Source organism: Chinchilla lanigera, unplaced genomic scaffold (genome assembly GCF_000276665.1).
Source record: "Chinchilla lanigera isolate Chin_1 unplaced genomic scaffold, ChiLan1.0 scaffold00038, whole genome shotgun sequence".
Lineage (NCBI taxonomy): Eukaryota > Metazoa > Chordata > Mammalia > Rodentia > Chinchillidae > Chinchilla > Chinchilla lanigera.
In genome coordinates, this window is record NW_004955439.1 from 14783208 (window position 1) to 14799379 (window position 16172).

The following is a 16172-nucleotide window of genomic DNA, read 5'->3' on the forward strand; positions in this document are numbered from 1 at the left end:
TTGGCTGACCTGTAGCCAACTAGAGAAGAGTTTAAATGCAGATCCCACTGCGGGCCAACTATGTGACCTGGGACGCTTTGTGGCTTTGCTGAGCTTTGTCTCTTCTTCCTTTGAAACAGCAGCCACAGCACCGCAGCGGCACAACACCCCACAGTGCTGCTGCGCCTCACTAAAGGCCAGCCAGGCAGGAGGCAGAGAGCCAGCCGTCACTGTCAGTGAAGCGTGCTCCAGGTGGGCTCAGATCATCCACTGGACTGTTCCTGTCCACTGCCCTGACCAGAGCATTCCCTCTGCTCTGAGAAGCCCGCATCTCCCCTGTGGGGAGAGAAAACCAGTCCTTCACACAGACCTTGCGTGGCCATTGCGCTGAGGACAAGGTGCTGAGTGGGGCCAGGCTCCACCCACAGAGGCCGCAGGAATGCTGGGTATCTGAGCAGGCATTTGCCCCAGGCTTGGGAAGGGACACACAGGAGACGTGAAATCTGGCATCTCTCTTCTCTCTCTTGGCCACCCTGTCACACTTTAGTGCAGGAGGCCCTGAAACTCCCAGTCTCAGGATTCCTGTTGGACTGGTTGAACTTGTCACTCACTACCACCTCCTCCTTATCTGTTGAGAAGCTTTCTGGGAATCCTGTACTCAACTCACCTGCCTGGGGCCATCAGCAGGGGTTGTTGCACTAAAGAGCTGTATAGCTTGGTTTTCTTGGCCACTGTTCGCCAGCCAGAGAGGTTACCTGCTGAAATGTCCACACAAATGTGATCGGGTGTTTACTGCCAGCACATCACACCCACAGGGCAGAGCCTAGCTCTGCAGGAGGTGTTTGTGCCTGCCAACCACACCAACAGCTGGACTCCACCATCTCCACCAACCACCAGTCTGTTCCTGAGATCTAGGAGCTGCTCCTTCCACATGCTGTGCAAGTCCTCACTAGCTTGTTCTCCTGCTGGGGTTCACAGTCAACTCTGACACAGACGGTATGTTCCTCTTGGGACCCATTATGCCCTGTTCCTCAGGAAGATCCAGAAAGTGAGTCTTCTTTTAGATTTGAGGCTGAGCTAAATAATAAAGGGGAAGAAGTGTGGACTCTAAGCATATTCAGGTTGGCAGGAGGTAAGAATATGATTGGTTGCAGGAAAGAACTTCTGCAAGACTGTCACTCAATGGGGCTTTTCTCTGTGCTGCTGAAAACCTCTTACCCTGTGCAGAAACCTTGAGAAAACCTGACCAGTTTGTCTAAGAGGCTCTGTCTGGTCAGCGGCTGGTGTAAGTAGATGCCATAGCCGGGATGCTTATAAACAACAGCCATTTATGCTTATTACCGGGGACAGAAGTCCAAGGTCAGAGGCAGCTTGGAGTTGGGTCTTGAGAGGACCTTCTCTGGGTTTGCTGACTGCTGCCCACTGTTTTCATGTGGCAGTAAGAGAGCTCTCTGGATACCTTAAGTAAGGGCACTAATGCTATATCTAAGGGTGCCACAATCGTGACCTAATCAACCCTCGGGGCCCCGTCACTGGAGACTGTCACCCCAGGTGAGTATTTCAGCATGAATTTGGGGAACACAGACATGCAGCCTGTTGCAAATGCCCAAATGACAGTGCTCAGTCTGGGGTTCTCCCTGTCTCAAATAAAGAACAGGTGTCACAGCTCAGTCTCCCGGCAGGGGAGAGAGGAAGGTGGAGAAGGCAGGACCAAGGCAGGGTTTCACCCTTGGGCTCCAGGGCTGGCTGCTTTCCAATCCCTGGGATATTATTGTTGTGTGTTCTCCATATGTACCCTGCAGATCAGGAGCCGCTGGAGGGCACCCAGGAGAATGCGCCTTTTGGGAAGTTCTCTCTTGGGGTCCTGTGCTCTGACACTGAGGGATGCACACAGAACCACACATCTGAGGACATTCGTAGCAAAAAAACCAAGAAAAGACAGTATTCTTATACTTGTCGTTAACTTCATTTCTAAGGAAATGTTGCATTCAAATTAGGAAAGAGGGTGAAAAATGGATGAAGGAAAATGAGTACAATGAGAACATTTTAATATCATGGGCATCATTGCTTTTTAAACTGAAAAGTTGGAGTTTTCATACTGGAGCTTCATGACAGGGATGGTGCTGATGGGAGAGACCTGCCCCAGCCCAGCAAGGCAGCAGCCCTGAGATTAACCAGGTCAGGGTCAAGGGCCACCAGCAAAAGCCAGAAGAAGAAGAGGTCCCGACAGATTGGTGGCAACACCCAGCGAAACTGGTGTGCAGAGGGTCACAGCTGTTGGGAACAAGTGGGATCTACACTAAGGTACATTTTGGGGGAAGAACACATTGAGGAGATAGTCTCTTTCCAGTGATTCCTTGTGAGGCAAAGTGCTCAGGCTTTGTGACTGATCCTTTATTCCTCAGAATACAGTTCTCTGAAAGGATGTTAGACTCAGTGATGGTGCAAACTTAGAAAAACAGTACAATTCTCCTCTTGTGTGAACTTGTTATCTATTTATTTATTTTTTGGTCACTACTGGGAACTGAACTAAGAGCCTTTTCACTGAGCTATATCTTATTCTTTTTATTTTTTAATTTTGTGATAAGGTCTTGCTAAGTGGTTAAACTGCCCAGATGGGGCTTGAATTTGCAATGCTCCTGCCTCATCTTCCCAGGGTGCTGGGTAGCAGACTTGGGCCATTTGCCCAGCTTTGGTTTTTAAAAATTTCAACTCAGCTATATCAATGTTTAGCACTTCCTACTGCAGAGGGAAAGAAGACTTCTTTCATTGGATGCTCTGCAGAAGTCATGGTTTGACTGGGGTCCCTTTCCTTCTGAGGCTCCTCTCTGTTGGTGACTTAGACCATCCTCAGGTGGAAACCAAGACCTGTCCATCTCTGCAGGGCTCCCTTCTCTGCTCCTCCACACCTTACAGCCTGTGCCCTGAAACTTGCTTCCCCTCATGGACTGAGGGAGAAGCCTTTGTCCCTTCCCTGCATTCTCTGCAGTGACCCTGCAAAACAGACTAACCAGGCACAGGTGAAGGAGAGAGAACCAAACCGTTCATTACCACGAGCATGGAGCACACTCAGAAGAGGGACCAGTGGTGAGGAACTGAAGGGGGCTTGGACTTGGCCAACACAACCTCCTAACAAAGAGCAATAAATTCCAGCCAAAGAAGAAGGACTCTGAGTCTCGGGGGCAGCAACCGAGCAGGTGTTACACTGGAACAAAATCAACCCTGTCGATTTTCAAAATCACAAAAGAAAATCACATCTATTTGGGGGCTAATTAGGATTGCAATCAGTTGAAGTAGGTTCAAACAGTCTTGTGAATGTGCTCTGTGTTTTCCCCAAGTGCCAGTTGTGTGAATAGCTCTGTACCACAAGAGGAGGGAACGGCACCACCTGTTCGGCAGGAATGGTGATTGTGCTGGCATAAGTTGAAAGTTGAGCCTCCATTAAGAAAGGAGTTGGGTGCAGTCTTGGTCTCTGGGTGGTTGGGGAAGGCACCAGTGTTTGTGCAGAAGGTAGGGGTGTCTCAGGAAATTGGTTTGGCCCAGTTCCAAGGTCTGCCTGCAATAAGGCAGGAGGCCGCTGTGGCTGTGTCTGACAGCTGATTGACTGTGGTCTTTCAACTCTGTGTTGAGTCTCCCGATCTAATGGTACCCAATCTGAGTTTCAATTCTTCAAAAAGATAAACCCATGAGGAACTAGAGAAAAGAAGGGCAGCTAGTAAGGTCTGGCCATGTAGGCTCTGTCCTGCTGCGGTGCCACCCCCATGATGAAGATATTATCCCTTCCAGGCTCAGGAAGACGCATGACTGGGAGGACTCCCTCACAGGCGAGTTCATACTTCCTGCCAGTCAGATGGAGGAGGCAGGGCCTTCCTGGGTGTGCTTTGTCTCAATGGCTATCAGCTCTGAACAACCCCTATGCTGGGGTGGCATGTCTTAGAAGGCGTCTTTTGAGCCCCCTCAAGGGCATTAGTCTCTCATAGGAACGTCCTTAGCTACAAGTAGACGCCAGTCTACCCAGGAGTGATCTCAAAACACAGGGTTTCTCACCTGTAATATGAAGATGGTGCACGTGTGCATGTGTGTGTGTGTGCGCGCACACGCGTGCGTATGCATGCACTCACACTGCCTCCTGAAGGCCTCCGACTGTCACTAAGAGTTACATAATCAACAATAGATGTGTTACCCTGAGAGTTGTAATCTCCAGGAAAAGTTGAGATTGGAAGAAGTCGTTTGTTTGGGCTTTGTGTTTGATTTTTAGTCATTTCCAGGGGACATATTTTAAAGAAAATCTTTTATTTGAGTTTTAAGAATGTAGACAGCCTTTGACATATAGGGATATTATCAGTTAAAGGAGGTTAAAGATAATCTCCTAGTGAGTTAAGACATAATTATTAGACATGTAGAAGCAAACTTTGTATTTTAGTGGAAAACTATAGCAGACACATCCGCTAATACTGTCTTTGACGATTTCTGCAGCTCTGCATTACAGATACCTGGTGGACGCATCCATGGTCCTGACCAACAGAGGTTTACCTGCTTTCCTGCCCCTGGGGAACACAGCCTCACCTGCATTTATAATTCAGTTCAGATTCCTTTCCCACACACTCATTTTCACTTTTCCTTTGAACCAAGTCTAGCGTATGCCTGATGTTCTCCTATCTTATGAACATTTTAAAACACATGCTCCTTTTTTAATATCTGGGTGCAAACATGATTTAACCTGATTCTGAAAGTTACTTTTCAGATAATGTGCTGATAGGATATACAAAATATGTCCTGCTGCTCAGCTTTTCAGTCCTTTGCTAGTATTCTGTGGTGTGAGGGTGACCACTCATTCTCTGGCTTCTGAGTGTCAGGAGACAACCCCTCCCTGGACCAGCACTCTAGTGCAAACTCATGGCACTGCCACGGAAGTACATAGACATGGTGCTGCCTCAGCATCACAGTGCAGCAGGAAAATCAAGGACCGATATTCAGTTAGCAGTGACTGTGTGTCCAGAGCGGTAGAGGAGAGTAGAACTGGAGCCCATCCTTGGAGTTGTTGGGGCTCAGAGAACGATGTTCCAGCTATGTCCCTCTTTGCATGCTGAGCATTGGACCTCAAGGGAATTAGTGGTCTGAAGAGCAGGTTCAGAACCAGGCTCAGAACCAGGCCCCTCTGCGCTTGTCTGCCCTTCCACTAAATGCAGACAGAGGCTACCTCTGCAAGCCCCTGGTCTGCATTAAGAAGCCAGACGGCAAGGGAACACTTTGCCTCTGTCACACCCAAAGACCAGCTCCTGTTCAAGAAGACACAGGGCTATGTCCACACCTGCAGGACCTCCTCGCAGGGTACTGTCTGTCACTTGGGCTTCTGCAGACTCCACAGAGAATTATTCTGCAAGCCAATTTCTGGCTACAGAACCATCCATTCCCCTAATAATTACCTACCAGCCCTTAAAATAGTCTACACTTCCCATTTTCTGCCTCCTCCATAGGGAGGGTGGTGTTTTGAATAATCTTGAATAGCGGGTAATTGCAGTCCTGTGATTCCCCCATGTGCACATTAGTCATTTCATACGTCTTTTCTCCTATTTTGTCTTGGACAGTTTATTCCAATGAAACCTCAGAGAGAGGAGGGGACATTTCCCTTTGTCGCTATACCTGTCATTCAGTGCTCAGTGATCAGTGAAGATGTTCTGTCCAGCAGGAGTGAAAATCACCTCACCTGAGAATAAATAAAGTCATAAAATGCTATCCTTTACCCAATAGTAACAATAGCAAAATTTTGTCTTCATAGCAACAGTTAGGAGATACATTTTGTTCATCAGCTGAGCTTTGACATGCACTCTGGGTATCCATAATTCTCTTTATAGAGCATACTAAATTATAGGTAAATTCATCCAACCCCAGTAAAAATACCAGCAGGTTTTTTAGCATAAAATTGTATAATAAGTTTAATAACAAAAGGAAAAATGTTTTTTAAATTTTTATTTTAAGGAAAAAATATTCAAGAAACAAACAAAAAACAAAATTCCAAAACAATATGATAGGAGGGTAACAATGGTTAGTACGCTGTGTATTGTTATCTTTAAATTACTTACTCAGAGTATGATACATCAGCACTTAAAACAATATTAGCACAGACCTATCTTTTCAGGGAACTGAGAGAAATTAGTAGCCTAACTATGTTAATTATCTTTTGTGTCAGCTGTCCCTGCACGCACCTGCCCAGAGCGAGCACCCCAGAGCCCTGACTCAAATAGCAGAGTTTGGCAACACGCCCACTGGGCTCATCAGCCTTTTGAAGACTGGAGCCCCCGTGCTTGCCCCAGCCAACATGCTAGATGACACGGAGTCACTCTTTTGCTTTTCCTTTTGCTTTTCACTTCTTTCTTTCTTCCATTCCCCCAAAACAGTTTATCTTTCCTTTTGGAGTTCCCTCCCATTTTACAGTATCTATTGTACATTTTGTATCTTATTTACTCTTTCTGAAAAACCTTTAAAACCTTTGCATGCTCTAGCTCAGTTATTGCTGTCTACTACTCTTCAGAAAGAATAATCAAAGTCCAATTAATGTCAGGCACTGTAGCAGGCATGGTACCTGGCCATGGTCCCCTGGAGGACAGGAGGACTTGTTCCCTGGAGCTCTGTGGCCATCAGTCATGGTCCCAACACTCTCCTGGGCTGAGTCTCTTCCTGGTCACTCTGAAGAAACCCCCTGAGGCAGGCAGTTAACTGAGGCCTCTGAGGGACATTCCTGTGACTAATCTAGAGTTACCCACCACCCAGACTGCTTACAAGGTTGAATACGCCCTATGAAAGGGCCTGGAGAAGACCTTAGTCCTTCCTGGAGGGTGACATGGAGAAAGGCAAATGTTACATTTGGTTTTCTCAAATATTTATTATTGAGAAGAGCCCTTTGGTGTTTACTCCCCAGCAATTCCACCTGTGGGATCCACTTGGATGGACTCTCTTTGAGCCAATGTCAACCTGAGGCAGGACCCTCAGAGCTCGAGGCCCTGTGGTGCTGGGATGAATAGTGTCCCACTGGCTCACTCTGAGTGACCTCGGCAGGACAACAGAAAGGACGGGGAGTGAGAGGGCTGCCTGCCAAGGTCATATGCTGCAGCCTCCTTTCTGACCGTTTGTCTGTTGTTCTTCCTCTCCTTCCTCTCTCTCTCCTGTCCTCTGTTTCCCTTTTTGCCCAGGCCTATGTCTGCCCTTCTTCTCTCAGTGATAATCTTGACAGTTCTTAGGAAAACTTCCACTCTCTGGTCTCTATCTAGGCTGTTTCTGAAAGACCCTGAAATAAGGACAATGAGAGGACCGTGCCCTCCAAAGTACTGAGACACACTGTTAAATCCAGTGAGCTAAACAGGATGGCACTACTGTGGGAACAGACAGGACATGTAAAGAAAATAGAGTCCAGAAGTTTATTCTGAGCATAAAAGTACATGTATTAAATGCAGTGCATGATAAACTGACATTGCAAAATGATGTAAAAAGTTCAGACTACTTAATCCATTATGTTGAGGCAAAACTCTAGTGACTTTAAAAACTAAAGCTGTCCCAATATCCTACTGCTTTTAGCAACATAAATTCCCTGTTGGTCAAAGATTTAAAAGTTTTTAAAAATTACAGTGTAAGGGGCAGGAATGCAGCTCACACCACCCAGCTGGGAAGGTTAATGGCTTCTCGAGTCCCAGGGACACTCAGGGTGACGCCGTGTCCTCTAGCACATTGGCTGGGGCAAGCACGGGGGCTCCAGTCTTCAAAAGGCTGATGAGCCCAGTGGGCGTGTTGCCAAACCTCTGCTATTTGAGTCAGGGCTCTGGGGTGCTCGCTCTGGGCAGGTGCATGCAGGGACAGCCAGCAGGACCCAGGCCGTTGGCTGATCCTTCCGCAGCTTCGTACCGGGAGCACAGATCCCTCATTCCCTGTAAGTCACAATCCTGCATCACCTCACAGTGCATAATCAGCTTAACCAGCTCCTTAAGAGCAGCACCAGCCTACAACCCCCTGCCATCTCAGCCTTTGGGCCAGCTGGACAGGACCCAATAGAGAGCAGGACTGAGCAGACGGACAGTTATGTAGTACCTTCCCCGAGGGAGGGCAGCTGACAGTGCTGCTGGTCACCGCAGGGAAGGAGGCTGTAGCTTTTTTTGTCACATCCACCCCTTGTTGAGGGCATAAACTTGGAACCTACTTACTGAATGCACAATCCCTGCCTGCACAGCTCTTTCGGGGTTCAGCCAGTGTGCCAGCCACACTTCTGGCTTCTTTCCAGTGAAGAGGCCAGACCAAAAGTTGTTGTCTCCCTGCAGGGAAAGTGAGCTGGAGCCCAAGGGAGCCCTGCGCAGGCACAGGCAGTGGTACCACGTGCCTGAGGGTGGCCTCAGCCAGCCTCAAGAATCCAGAATCGAGGGAAGGGCAAGCAGGATCTGATGCATAGGGTCCCTGCTCCCTCTGTCACCTCCACTCTCAGGGGCTGAGGGACATGGGAGGGAAAAGAGGTAACCCTGGAAACAGGTAGCCCAGGAGGAAGGTGGTGTTTAACTTGTAGGGCTTTTTGTAAGAAAATTTCTTTAGAAAATTATCTTTAACTTTGAAAATTTTTATCCTTCTAAAATTAGATGTTCTTGCTACAGGTATGGAATTAGTACATAGGTAAGAAAAGTGCTACATTTGTCCTTTCCTCCCACAGATTATATCATCCAGAGAAGTTTTGTGTGAGTCTGCTTAGACTCACTATGTGTTGGCATGTGCACATACACACAGTGTGGATATTTACACAGGTGTATACACCTACATACAAGAAGTCCATGAGGCAGTACATATTACATATGTATGTGTATCTATTTATAATAGATACATATACATACACACATATATGTGATTTTTCATGAAAATGAGTTGATCCTACTTTTTATTAAAAAATTAAGCGCTGCTTTTTACTAGAAACCTTTTAAAAATATACTCAATCCCATCAAGTATTTTTCAAGTGTGTTCCTCCACAGCTTGCCCCAAACCTTTCCGAAAGGCTGTTCTGCAGCTTCAGTGTGAAGTTTCCTTTGCAAACATGCCTACCACCAGGGGAAGCAGAAATAAGTATTTCCCAACAGTTTCCCAGTGTGCTTTGCTTAGTGAAATCAGTCACTTCCTGTAGTGCGCTAAAAAGCAGCGTCCTTACACTTCTCACCATTTCAGGAGTGTGTCCCAGAGGTGACTCAAACGAGGCCAGGTAAATCAACCCAGGATGGCATTATTGAGTGAGGGGACAAAGATCACTTTTGTGGTTGTCTGTGTGTGGTGGGAGCAAAGGCACAAAATCGTCTGGAGCTTTACCAGCGTAACTTGACAGTGCTGTGGTTTGCATGTACAGCAGAACGACTGATTGCAATCTGCCTGAACAATTCCAGCACAGTCATCACTTTCTGTCCCTTGTCTTGGCTTGGCAGATAGATATGTGTTTGGCCTTCAGCTGTCCAGCTCTCAGACTAGGTCATCAGCTTCTTGCTACACTCAGCTGGATCTTACTCATTTTAGTGAGTTTTCTGGCTCCTAAGCTGGCTATAGAGCTGGGCCTTTCAGTTCCTGTGGATAGAGAGAGAACCTGCCTAGATGAGCATGCTGGAGCAGAGCTCCTCTCTCTGTGGCTGGGTGTCATTCTGCTCCGCTGGTGGAGGGTGTGTGTGTGTGTGTGTGTGTGTGTGTGTGTGTGTGCATGCATGTGCTCACGCCTGCGTATGAGTGCCCTATCCCACCAGTCCCATACTTTCTATCATGTTACCTGCTTTGCCTTTGGCCAGCAATTCCTGTTTTATAGATCCATTTGACATCTGTATGTGTGTAGTTGTTTATGTTCTGCTTCCTTGGCTAGAATTCAGCCCCCATGAAAATATCCTACTGAGGGTTTGTCCAGCACCTGTTACAATGCTTGATACTGAGCGGGCCACACACCAATGCTCTAGATGGCTGCAGAAGTACATTCCATATCAGGCAGTGAAACTATGCACTTGGAAAGCAAAAGGTACGTGTGTGGCTGTGTGGGTACACACACATGTCCTGAACTTGGGGCTGTGGTCATCTGAGGGGAACCAGTAAGCATCTTCTGAGCTCTGTCTGTTTAATGCTGCAACCATGGCAGGGAGAATGGAAGGCAATGATAAGTTATGAGCTACTGGCCTCCTCCTCTGAGGTGTGTGGCTGGATTAGGTGTGGTACTGGGGACTCTATGGGATCCTCAGGCCACTCAGATGTGGAAGTATGTGCTAAGAACCTCTGAAAGAAAGGAAGACCCAAAATCCCAGACATCCAAAGCTCTCACCACAGGAGGTGATGATACAATTTATAAATACTTGAGGATGAGAGAAGTTTCAGCTCTTTGTCATAAGGGAGTTCTCTGCTGTCCAGTAGTTAACAGAAATTAGCTGAAAGACCTGGGCTCAGGACCTTTGGCTCTGACTCCGCCTCTGCTGAGAAGGGAGCCTGGGTCCAGGCACATCCCCCAAGCACTCAGGAAGCCCTCTATCTAGCCACGTGACATAGTCACTGCTGTGCACCCCACTGTGGGTCTGTCTGGGTTGGCAGTCTGTTTGCATGACTGTGAATATTGAAATACTTGCTAAGAGAAAACCTTTTCTCAGGCCATAGTTGTGCTGATACAAATTACTCTTCATTAAAAGAAAAGAAGCACCAAATACATTTATTTTCAAAATGAAAGAATGCCTAATGAAGACAATAATTTGTTCTGTTCCCTGTATGTAAAATTTTTATCTTCCTATAGGTAAAAATGTGAATTTATTTGGTACTGCTCTTAGATTTTAGGTGTAAATGTCAAGAAAATTGATATTAATTTGCTTCTGTGAGCACTCTCCTTAAAAAGGCAAACTGCTGACTAGACTTCCCCAAAATCAAGAGCTTCTCTAGCTGCTTAGCAGGAAGTCTACTGATTTGAAGCGTGGCTGAGCAGCTCTCAAAACCCTCAGAGTGTCGCTGGGTGGTGGCAGAACAGTGTAATCTAGTGGCAGAAGAAGTCCTTGCAGCTTCCTGGGTCCTGAGATCTCCAAGACATTTCTTTCTTTCAGCTCCTCACCAGGCATGGGCTCTTTCACTTCAGTGCCCAGTAAGCAACCATTAGCACTAAGCAGGTCTACAAAACCATCTCTTTTCTCAAGCTGATATGGCTTGGATGCTACTTTTAAGGAAAAATGCTTATTGGTACTTTTGAGTTGTTTATATCTACAGTTCTTCAGCCTTGTGGAGTTGGCCCTGCTCCAGGTTCCTGGCTCCAGAACACAACACCAAATAACTCTGAAGCTGACTTAAACATCTGGACATGTCTTGGTACCCAGGGTTTGCCATTCTTCTGCCTCATCAAATCACATGTCTGCAGGAATGTGTCCAAAAGGTGACAGCAGCTGTTGGGGTCTGAGGATATAAGAGTGTTCCTTTGGCTACCTGGAAACTGTTGGGTGACTATATCTAAATTCCATCCTCACTTTACTGATTCAGGGAAATGTTCATAGCTAATTATGGGTGTGATAAGTATCTTCTGCTAGAGATCAAGTTGGATTGTAAATGACAGTGCTCGTTCTTAAAATCCCTCTTAACATGGACAAAACAGGAGCTGGGAGGGAGAGAGGGAAAAAGCACACAGGATTGAAGCCATATATCAGACACCCACTGTGAACTAGAAAGAGGACAGCTAGTGGGACAAGGGAGGAGGATGTGCAAAGGTGGGACTAGGTCTCCTGGGCACTTTGTGCAGTCATAATCTCTCCTGCTGTCAGCAGCAGAGCTGGTAGCTACTGGAAGCTGCTCCCAGAGGCAGCTACAACTGCCTGAGGATGATCCTGGTAAATTTAAGAAACCAAGAGAGAAAGAGTAGCAGACAGTGGAAGGAAAACCACAAGGTCTTCTAATATAAAAATAAAATACAAGTCATTTGTGGCTGCTTACAAACAGGCCAGAGTTGAAGTCTACTAAAATGTTGCCACAAAAATGAAAAAGGAAGTCAAAGTGTACTGGCCCATAACAAGGTTAGTGTGGTAAGTCCATGTTACGCTAAGTAGTGTAATTCTTTAAATATTTCTCTACCTCTCATTTTCTCTGAAAGTCAAAATGTCATCTTAGTTATTTTGGTGATCACTTTGTGGAAGTTTCGGGGGACTTCAAAGTTTTTAGCTCCTTGGAAGTTTGCAATGCCTCCCCCTTCAAGAAAGATCTAATTTAGATAAGATTACTCTGTTTTAAGTGTGATCAGGATGCCAGCCTGTTTCAATAGTTGGTAGTGCCCATTAGACTCTCTTGCTCTCACAACTATATAAGCAGGATAGTCCATGCTTAGTCAATGTACAAAACCATCATGTTTATTAAAACATCAGTTTTCATAGGACTAAATTGATCTGCAAGAACTTTATCTCCATGCTGTTGGTCATGCTACTTCATTGATGTGGCCCACTTCCTTGAGCTGTGGCGCTACCATGTGTCAAATTAACAGTGCTGTAAGAGTCACGTGGTGGATCCTAACTAGGATGAAATGACCAATGTCACAGAACATTGGGAGCACTCTGCAAGCATCAAGTGTCACTAACAACTGATCAGAGAAGGGATTTTTCTTGCTTATTGCCTTTGAGGTTTGGTTTAAGTTGTTTAAAGCTCTAGACCCGGCTGTTCCATGCAGATGCTACTTCCACATGCGTCTTTTTAAGTTTCATTGGTTCATTTTATGATCCTAAGGATTGAGCTCAGGGCCTTTGCACTCAAACTTGAAATCCTCCTGCCTCAGTGTCCCAGTTTTAGGATTATATACATGTTTCCCCATGCCTGGAAAATTTTAATATTAATTAACAAAATGAAATGAAATTATGAATTCAATTTCACAGTACTAGTAATTGTGTTTCAAGACCTCAATTCCCACATGTGGCCAATGTCTGCTGACTTGGACAGCACTGCACTAGACCAGCACTGCTGAATCACATGGCTTTCTGAAGCCTCAGTGTCCTGTCCTCTACTGGTCTCAGATTTTCGCTGATGTGCATTACAGAGTACCATAGGCCACGTGAAATGAAGCCCATGGAAGTGCCATGCTCATATCATTTTTAAAACTTAGTGCAACACTGTGAAATCATTAGTCTTTGTAATACTGAGAGGTTAGCCCTGGGATCTATAATCCTGTTTGTTCTTTTTCACAAGTTGAATTATGGTATGTACCATGAAGTTGACATTCATGCTGGTATTTTTTGTAAATTTTTTATTTTAAAAGTTAAAAAAAACTAACAGAACAATAATGAAGACAAAATCAAAACAACACAAAAACAACAAAAATGATACATGAGCTGAATACATAATGATAGGAATTAACAATGGTTGCTACATTCCATACTGTTATCTTCAACAAAGTTGCTCAATCCACCAGATGTAAGAATGTAAGATTGATCAAACAAAGACAGTAACAAGCAATAAAGGGAAATGATACAGAGCGTCACCATACAAGATGGTAGGAGTTTAACAGTGTTGTCTCCAGATCAGTCATTCTGATCACCAGATTCAAGTGTGCAAAACTGGTCAAGATAAAAGACAATTGTGCTTGTTCTCAATGTTCTCAAGCACTGACTGTTCCCTTCAATTAGCCTCAGACATCAGCATACATCTATCCCATCTACCCTTGTATGTACATATAAATTTTGTTTTTCATTTTAAAGAGAAAAGAAAAAAATTCCCAAATAACAAAAACAAAAATATAAACAAACCAGCATAGAAAACAATAAAAATGATACAGAATTTCAAAACATTGTGATAGAATATTAACAATGGTTGTTATATTACATAATGTCCTCTTCAAAATGCTTACACATATAACCAGATATAGGCATGCAAGACTGATAAAACAATTACACATTAACAGTTCCTTTCAATAAACCAACAGATATGAGTAGTACAATTATCCCAGCTATCCTGTGTATATATATACGTATTTTTTTCCTCTTCCTTCTTTCTTTTTCCTCTTCCCTCCTTCATTCCTTCCTATATGAGCAGTTTCTTCTCCCTGTCACAATATCTATTGCACCTTTCAGATTTTATTTACTCTCTCAGGTTCTTATAGTAAGGAGGAAATAAGATGTTTACACATGTGAATCTGATTTATTTCATTCACAAGTATGGTCTTTAGTTGCATCCATTTACCTATAAAAGCCTCGAGTTTATTTTTATTAATAGCTGAGTAATACTCCATTGTATAAAAATACCACATCTTTTTTATTCATTCCTCAATTGATGGACATTTGGGTTGTTTTCAAGATTTAGCTATTACAAATTGCACTACTGTAAACATGGGTGCACATAAATAGCTGTGGTATGCTGTTCTCAGTTTTTCTGAAAAAATACCCAGGAGGGAAATAACTGGGTTCAATGGGAGCTCTAATCTTAGTTTACTGAGGAATGTCCAAATTAATTTCCATAGTGGTTGAACCAGTCTACACTCCCACCAACAGTGGAGAAGAGTACCTTTTTCTGCACAGCCACTCCAGCATGTATTTTGGGTTGATTTCTTGATGATAGCCATTCTTTCTGGTGTGAGATGGAATTTCAGTGTTGTTTTAATTTGCATTTCTTGGATGACTAATGACATTGAACATTTTTTCATGTATTTATTTGCCATTTGTATTTCTTCATGTGAGAAATGTATAGTCATCTCAAATGCCCATTTTTGTATTGGATCTTTGAATTTGGGGGCCTGATTTTTTCAAAGTCTTTACATGTTCTAGACAGGAGTCCTTTGTCTGAGGAACAATTGGCTAAAATTTTTTCCTGATTCATGGGTTTTCTTTTAACTGTGTTGGTGATATGTTTAGATGTGCAAAAACTTTTCATATGGTGAGATCCCAGATGTTGATTCTTGAAATATTTCCCCTGCAGTTTGGTGTTTGTTCATGAACCCTCTACCTACCCCTAAGTGTTCAAGACTTCTACATACTTCTCTTCCAATAGATCTACTGTTTCTGCTTTAATATTTAGATCTTTAAGCCATTTTGACTTTATTTTTATGCATGGTGATAGGCTTGGGTCTAGTTTTAGTCTTTGGAGTCTGGAAAGCCAGCTTTCCCAGCACCATTTATTAAAGAGGCTGTCTTTCTTCCAGTGAACATGTTTGGCCCCTTTGTCAAAGATAAGGTGGCTGAGTGTCTTTATGGTTGTGGCTGCATCTTCTAGTCTGTTCCACTGATCTTCAAGACTGTTTTTTTTTGCCAATACCATGCTGATTTTATCACAGTAGCTTTGTAATATAATTTCAAATCGGGAATGTGATACCTCCTCCTTGCCTTTGTTTCCCAGGATTGCTTTTAGCATTCTGGGTCTTTTCTGGTTCCAGATGATTTCAGGAATATTTTCTCTAGGTCTGTGAGGTATACCAATGATATTTTCATCGGAATTGCATTGAATCTGTATAACAATTTTGGGAGCTTGGCCATTTTCACAATGTTGGCTCTTCCTATCCATGAACAAGAAATACCTTTCCATTTTTTGAACTCCTCTTCAATCTCTTTTTGCAGAGTACTGTAATTTTCACTGTATAGATATTTTACTTCTTTTGTTAGATTAATTCCTAAATATTTCAATTTTTTGCATGCTGTTGTGAAAGGTATGGTTTCCTTATTTCTCTCTCAGTATATTTGTTGTTCATGTATAGGAGTGCTATTGATTTTTGAGTGTTAACTTTGTATCCAGCAATGTTACTGAATTTGTTGATTAATTCTAGAAGTCTTTTGGTGGAGTTTTTGTGGTCTTCTATGCAGAGTATCATGTTATCTGCAAATAATGATAATTTCACTTCTTCCTCTCCTACCCTTATTCCTTTTATTTCTCTCTCTTGTCTAATTGCTCTGGCTAATGTTTCCAAAACTATGTTGAACAAGAGTGGTGACAGTGGACATCCTTGTCTTCTTCCTGATTTTAAAGTGAAAGCTTTCAGTTTTTGTCCATTTAGGATGGTGTTGGCTGTTGGTTTGTCACAGATGGCTTTTACCAGATTGAGGTAAAGTCCATCTATGCCAATTATCTGTAGCTTTGTAGTATAATTTTTGTCATGAATGAGTGTTAGACTTTATCAAAAGCTTTTTCTGCATCTGTTGAGATGATCATGTGATTCTTGCCTTTAGCTCTGTTGATAAGTTGTATTACATTGATTGATTTGCATATATTGAACCATC

At 43.9% G+C, this 16172-nt stretch overlaps 1 protein-coding gene across 8 annotated transcripts in view; it reads left to right on the forward strand.

Annotated features, from left to right (window-relative positions):
* Window positions 1-436: 436 nt before the first annotated feature.
* Unc93a (unc-93 homolog A (C. elegans)) overlaps window positions 437-16172 on the forward strand; it is a 39942-nt gene continuing 24206 nt past the window's right edge. Inside the window, exons 1-2 of one of the 8 annotated variants that reach the window (XM_013517422.1) lie at window positions 9124-9202; window positions 9842-9991. In XM_013517422.1, coding sequence (XP_013372876.1) covers window positions 9895-9991 — 97 coding nt within the window. In that variant the 5' untranslated portion in view covers window positions 9124-9202; window positions 9842-9894. Of the gene's footprint in view, window positions 976-9118; window positions 9203-9514; window positions 9992-16172 lie in introns of those variants that run through there. The other 7 variants (XM_013517424.1, XM_013517425.1, XM_013517427.1 and 4 more) reach the window with 7 other exon arrangements.